We start from the raw sequence: 6,988 nt of genomic DNA, 5'->3' as shown, positions 1-6,988 counted from the left end.
TGTACTAAATTATTCTTTCTGTAAAAGGGAGTCTTTCCTCTCCACTGTCGCTACAAGCATGCTTAGTGTGAGGGATTGCTGAAGAGTCAATGAGTCGATGCAATCAGCTGGTTTTCCTTGGATAGAAAACTTTGAATCAATCTGACTGGATGATCTGGTGAACTGTAAAGTACCTTGAGATGACATGATGTGAATTGGTGCTTTTTAAAAAACTGAATAGAATTGAATCTTGTTCTGAATTATGGATTATAAGTCAGATATTAGAAGTTCTTGGACCTTCTGGGTGTTTCGTCTTCTTTATTCTGACAGTGGCAAACCATCTGTGCAGAAATGGGATCAAAACCTGAAGGTGCTTGCAGAGGGCTACGCTGCTAAATGCATCTGGAATCACAACCCAGACCTGGAAGATATAGGAGAAAATCTGTTTGCTGGCACCGGGCCTCTGGACCTCCCATCAGCTCTGGAGAAATGGTTCCTGGGTGAGTCATTATCTACACACCCTTATTTCAGGGTCTGTTTTCTTCTGAACCAGGCAACAACATTGTAAAACCAGTCAGTTTTTTTGTTCCTGGAACCAGAATTTCTGTACTTTAATTGATTCTCTTTGTGCAGAACACCTGAATTATGACTACCAGAACAACAGCTGCGAAGAAGACCAGATGTGTGGACACTACACCCAGGTCACACACCGAGTGCAGACGCCTGTGCTAACTGAACATGGAGCTCATTGTGTTTGTCTAACTGTGTGTGTGTGTTCCAGATGGTTTGGGCTGACAGCCACACGGTCGGCTGCGGTTTCCACCTCTGCAATACGATGAGCGGACTGAACTGGAAGAACGCCTCCTTCCTCGTCTGCAACTACTTCCCAGCGTGAGTTGCACACAGATCCATAAAGAGCTGATCTGAACACATGAAGCTCTCTCACAGAATTAGCGTCCAAGTTAGATTAGAGATCTCCGGATAATCATCAGAGGCTCAGAAAGCCCTAAGAGGGTTCTGGTAACTAACTCATTCATTTGCATCACCATCAGTTCTGTAAACAAAGATGTTTGAATGAACAACTGAGGATCTGCTGCCTCACAGGCTAATCTAGGTGCAGCTGGTCAAATGCTTTGTGTTGACATGTGTGAGAACAAGTTGTGCTGCACTTTAAATCCACCAAAGCTTTATTTATATACCAACACACAGTAGCTCTGCAGGTGAGCCTAGTGTTTTGTAACGGGATGTTTCTCACATTTAACAGCCCTTCAGCCAGTGGATAATCAGGGCTGCTGACATGAACAAAGTCCCACTGCTCAACCAATTCCTTGAAGTGTTGACTTGCGTGATATCTGGCATTGTCACAGAGAAATGCCGGTTGAGCTTTGTGATCACAGCTTTTTGAGATGCTTTGCAACGTAGATCGATTACAAACCACCCTGAATATGAGTCCAAAAACACCATCTACTGCTGTCCATGCCACTCAAGCATCTTGGGAGCAACTGTGGACCAGAGCAAAACTGGGACTGGGTGTGGCTGTGGCAAGTCTTGTTGCCACATGTTGGTGTGCCGGGGTGCTACTGTTGACTGAGCATGACAGCAGTTACTCTGTTATGTTTCTATTCATTGTTGGCCAATAGACCGCCTTCCTCGCCCTGCACTGATAGACTCGCTGCAGGGCGGGTGGAAAGACAGTTGTGTGTCTCCAAAAAAGGTTAGTAAAAGTTAAAAAACAATCCAATGGAGGTTTTTTTCCAAGTCTTAAGACATTTTGCTTCCCATCCAGGAAGATTTCTCAATTCACTGTTCTGTATCCTTTAACAATAATGCATCCTTCATTGTCAGCATGTCTCTATAGCTGAAGGAAGGACTTGTGCTGTGTGGGCTTGTAGCTCCTTTAGCCTTACATGAACCGTAGCTGAGAGACATTGCCTAAAATGTGTCATTGAGCCAATGCACAGAAGTCTGGGGACCTAACGGGTGTCTGCGAGATGCATGTGCTTGCCGCTCCTGCAGCCCAGTGTAATGTCGTAGGCTTGTAACTGCAGCAGCATTCGTTGCAGTCATGTGGGAGGTGTTTGGATTGGCTTCTTTAAGATTGTTTTTTTTTTTCAGATTGTAACGAGAGGTTGGTGGTCAGCTTCGATGGCCATTGTTTTCCATAGATAAAGTCTCTGAATTATGTGCAAATACTACTACTGCCAGCAGCCTTCTCAACCTGAGCATAAGGCACAGCTAGCGCACTGAGCTTTGGGTTAAATGTTCCGTCCTGAGGGCTGTATGGCAGGAACATCCTCAGGGACCGCCACTTTGGTGATTGGTTCTAATCTTTGCAGGATCAGCCTTCGGCCCATTATTTTCTGAGTACAGGACCCACAATAGCAGAACTGGCAAGGCGAAACTTGCACCTGAGAGGGTTTAGTCTGAGTGCAATCCCCAGTGTTTAGTCAAGCACCTTTTTAGATTGGCTACATGCTCTGCAGCATCACAACCCCCAATGATGATGACATCCACTATGATGGCAAACAGATATCCTGCAAACAGCCACTCCTTTGAGCTTTGAAAATACCCACTAGCTGAACTTATGGCAAATGGCATGCAGAGGAATCTGTAGGGCCACAGGGTGTGCTGAGAGTGGTGATCATGGGTGACTTGTGATCAAGCTGTATCTGCCAGAATGAGCTCATTGCATCGAGCACTGAGAACTGTGCTGTACCTGACATATGGGCGGCCACTTCTTCTACACTGCACGGCAGGTAGCGGGGTGACTTTAGGGCAGTGTTCCGACCTTTTTGGTCAATGCACAACCTTCTTTCCTGTCAGCTCAAATAAGTGTTACATAGTGGCAAAGAACACGGACAGAAAGATGCAAGACCATTGATGAATCATTCTTTTGATAATTGCACTTCTAAGGGGGGTTGTGATGCAAAATATTTTTAACTTGTACTTAAGTTATATTGTCCAGAAGTAAGAACACTCTTACAGTAAATGGATGCTGTATTGTGAACCGAATCTGAAGTTACTGGCGGAGTTTGATCGGGGCCCCAAGCACATCTACCGAGAACTACCAGAGGGGAGATCTCTGGACCTGGTCAGGTGGCAGACTTGGATGCAACAGAACTGAGTGAGGAAGTAAAACAGGAGAAAAGAAAGTATGCAGATTGTGATCTCAAATATAAGTGAAAGAACTACTGAAAGAAGAACTGCCAGGGAGTAGGATGGATGAGCAGCAACTCCTAAAAAATGTTGTGATGGTAAAATTTTCCATTGGTTTTCCATCTTTTCCTGTTCTTCTCACCCATATGTGCTCTGGTGAGGTTTATGGAGTGAGAAACCTGCCTGCTCTGTCATCATCATTATCACCTAGATGTATTGCAAGCAGAAAACATTGAGTGCAAACCAAAGTAGAGTCCATGCAAATTAACATATACCAGGTTATTTTGCTGGGAAAGGAGAAAACGTGTTTTATTCCACCCTTTTTATTCCTACTAAGGATGTTAACAAGTACCACCGCTTCTCTTCATTTCAATAAAAAAGATAAAAGAATAATAAAGAAACAAGTCCTTATAATTTATTTTCAATCTCCAGTGTCACTTTTTTTGTTTAATTAACTCAAGATGGCGAGGTACCTTCTGCTGCCTGTGTGGTCAGATAAATTAACTTGGACTAAACTATCTTTTCTGGAGTAAATGGAGTTTTTTTTTCCCCTTTGGCTTTTTAATGATGAATTGTCTATTAAACAGCTAAAATGTATTCTCCTTTACATTTTCAATTTCAACAGCCTAGGTCAGATTGGTTTTATAATTACCAAATATTAATGGATTGGTCTTACTAAAGTTCACTGTTCATTTATTTTTATCCATCCATTTTTTTCAGGTTAGTTTTTTATATTTGGTTTTTATCAGTAATTTGAGATGGTTGCTGTTGTAGAGAATATGAATCATGTTAGTTTCAGTAAATTCATGTTTCAATAATATACAAACTCAACCATTTGGGAACCAACAGTGCCCCCTGGAGGACAGCTTAAACAATAACAAGTTTCTCAGAATTTTAGTGGCTGGAAAAAGCTCATGATATTTTTATTATTTTGTTTATTGATTCTTTTCACTTCTTGCTGTGAAGTTCTTAAATGATTAATACAAATACATTTAAAAACTACAAGTTTTGGGGAAAAATATTGCCTCATTTCACACAAAACATGTACCAAATCCAGTGGCGGCTCCAGGGGGCGCTATAAATTCAAAATAGACGTATACCACAAGTCAATCAAACCTATATTTATATGAATGCAAACATCAAAAAACATTACAAAGACTCTTTATATAAACAAAACATAATGTTTACTGTTTGTCCATAAATCTTGTCCTTCTGATGCTTTGTGATGATAAATCTATGTTTTGTCCAATATTGTGCCACAAATTTAAAAACATACTGTACCAGTTTAATAAAGGAGGAGCTATTAGTCAGCTTCATATTTTATATATATATAAAAAATATTTGTTTTCTGAGAATGTTTATGAGCAACTTGGAAAATTAACAAACATCTAGAAAAAGTAGAGTACTTCCTATTATTTTCCATGTGAAAAAGGAGGCAGGGAAAGCAGCTAAAGGGTTTCGAGCGTTGTAGGAGGTGGCAGCCTCTCCAGTAGCTCTCTAGTCTCTACTCTTTGTTCGCTTTTTTTAAAAACTTTTTTCAGATCTATTGTACCTTCTAATTTATTCTACAGCTTTCCAACTGTGGGATGATTTTATCTTTTTATTGAACATGCAACATAGAGCTGGTTTTCTTATGTACTCATCAGAGAAACTGGTGGTGCTGAGAACAATGGGACATGCTGGTTAACGCCATGCTGGAGGAGCTGAGGAGGAAATAGATGGGTTGCAATGCTAAGCTTAAGGCTAGGCTAGCGGACCTACAAACCATCAATCCACTCCATAATCATGGGGAATGTGAACTTGCTGGCCCACAAGACTGATGAGCTGACCGCACTCAACAACCAGCGGTTTTATAGAAGGAGCAGCCTGTTTATCTTCACTGAGACATGGCTAAAGCACCTTGTACTGGATGCTAATGTGGACCTGCTGGGATTCACTGTGGTGAGAGCTGACAGACACACTAAGGCCAGCGGGAAATGGAAAGGTGGGGGCCTGATCATGTTTGTGAACAACCGCTGGTGTAACCCAGGACATATCTCAGTAAAGACTGTTATGCTGCCGGGACCTTGAGCTGTTAGCCGTTGGCTTGTGACCATCTGCCGACGGAATTCTGTCTTATGATCGCCATCCGTGTTTACATTCCCTCCAGAGTGGAGGCAGCCGCTGCCTGTGAGGAGAAACATGCTATCACAGCCAGGCTAAGGACTCAGACTCAACATGCAGTTATAATAATTTATAACTGTAGGTGACTTTAACCATGCAACCTTGGACTCTGCTTTGCCCGTTTTCCATCAGACTGTTCACTGTCCAACAAGAAACAACTGGACAATCAACCTCTTGTATACTAATGTTAGTGATGCATATAGAGCCTCACCCCTCCCCCTACTGGGCGAGTCTGACCACAACCTGGTTCACCTTCAGGGAAAGGACACCCCTCTGGTTCAGAAGCAGCCGGTTACGACCTGCACCATCAGGAGGTGGTTCCCTGAGATGGAAAGTCCCTGAGGAACTGCTTTTATACCTCACACTGAGATGAGCTGATTGAACCGCATGGTGAGGTCATAGAGGGGATAACACACTGTCTGACGGACTACCTGAACTTCTGCACTAAAGGGGTCCCGACTGTCAGACAGTCTGCTACTACCTGAATAACAGGCCTTGGGTAGCAAGGGAAGTCAAATCTGTCCTAAACAGGAAGAAGGCTGCCTTCAGGAGCAGAGACAAGGAGGCCATGAAGGCAGCAGGAGGTAAAACACTGTGAGGAAAGCCAAAGACATCTAAAGAGAAAGGTGGAGCAGATTCTGAGGGAGAATAACGTGAGGTGTCTGTGAAGGTGTGTGGACCATTACAGGCCACAATACAAAGACACTAAAAGTAAAGGACATGTGAAACTGTGTAATTTTAACCTAAAATCTTTATCTATAAAAAATGTTAAAGAAATTACAATTCTGTTTTTTCTTCTTCCAATTCTTACACAATTTACACGGTCAAAAACTGTGGTCTAAACTCCAGGTCTAAACAGTTAGTCTGGAGTGTTTTACAGAAAAGTGAGACTTTCAAGATAAAACCAAAGCTCTCAATAAAATGACCTAAACAAATATCAGTCCCTTCACTGAACATGACAAAAACAAAAGATAAACCATAATGCAAATAACTTCAATATTTTGTATTTATGGTTCTAACAGAGAGGGCAGGTGACCCAAACAAGTTCTTCAACAGGTTGGACCAGCCTATGACCCCTACACGACTGCTAGAGCCACCTCCCCTTCACCCAACAATTCACCTCCGCACAAGAAACAGCACCTCGACCCCCAGCCTCCACCTGCCCCCCACCTTAGCAATCACAGCACCGCCAACCAACTCAGCTCCTGAAGCCCCCCCACCTCCACACCTTCCCTACCTCACATCACCACAGACCAGGTCAGACTTCCACCCAGGAAAGCAGCAGGCCCGCATAAGGTATTTCCACAGCTAGTGAAAACCAACGTTACTGAACCGGGGAAACCATTACAACGGGTGTTCAACCTCACTGCTGCTAGGGAGAGAGCCTACCCTATGGAAGACATCCTGCATCACAGCGGCTCCTAAAAAGTATCGGCTCAGTGAGCTGAATGATTTCCATCCTGTGGCACTCACTTCACATCTGATGAAGATTATGTAGCAGATCTTCCTCAACCTCCTCAGACCTCAAGTATAACACACCCTGGACCACCTGCAGTCTGCACCATCAGCCAGGTGTAGGAGTGGAGGACGCCATCCTCTACCTACTACACTGAGTCCACTCGCACCTGGAGAAGAAAAGCAGCAAGGATTCTCTTCCTGGACTTCTCCAGCCCATCCAGCCCATCCAGCC

The 6,988-nt window shown here is 43.3% G+C and overlaps 1 protein-coding gene across 1 annotated transcript in view; it reads left to right on the top strand.

Annotated features, from left to right (window-relative positions):
- The window catches only part of LOC107104441 (peptidase inhibitor 16-like), a 30,508-nt gene that overhangs the window by 15,656 nt on the left and 7,864 nt on the right, over positions 1–6,988 (top strand). The window contains exons 2-4 of the mRNA XM_015404438.1: positions 329–479; positions 613–680; positions 761–870. Coding sequence (XP_015259924.1) covers positions 329–479; positions 613–680; positions 761–870 — 329 coding nt within the window. The remainder of the gene's footprint in view (positions 1–328; positions 480–612; positions 681–760; positions 871–6,988) is intronic.

This window comes from Cyprinodon variegatus, unplaced genomic scaffold, assembly GCF_000732505.1.
Source record: "Cyprinodon variegatus isolate N-32 unplaced genomic scaffold, C_variegatus-1.0 Scaffold1742, whole genome shotgun sequence".
Lineage (NCBI taxonomy): Eukaryota > Metazoa > Chordata > Actinopteri > Cyprinodontiformes > Cyprinodontidae > Cyprinodon > Cyprinodon variegatus.
This window is presented reverse-complemented; position numbering and strand designations above follow the sequence as displayed.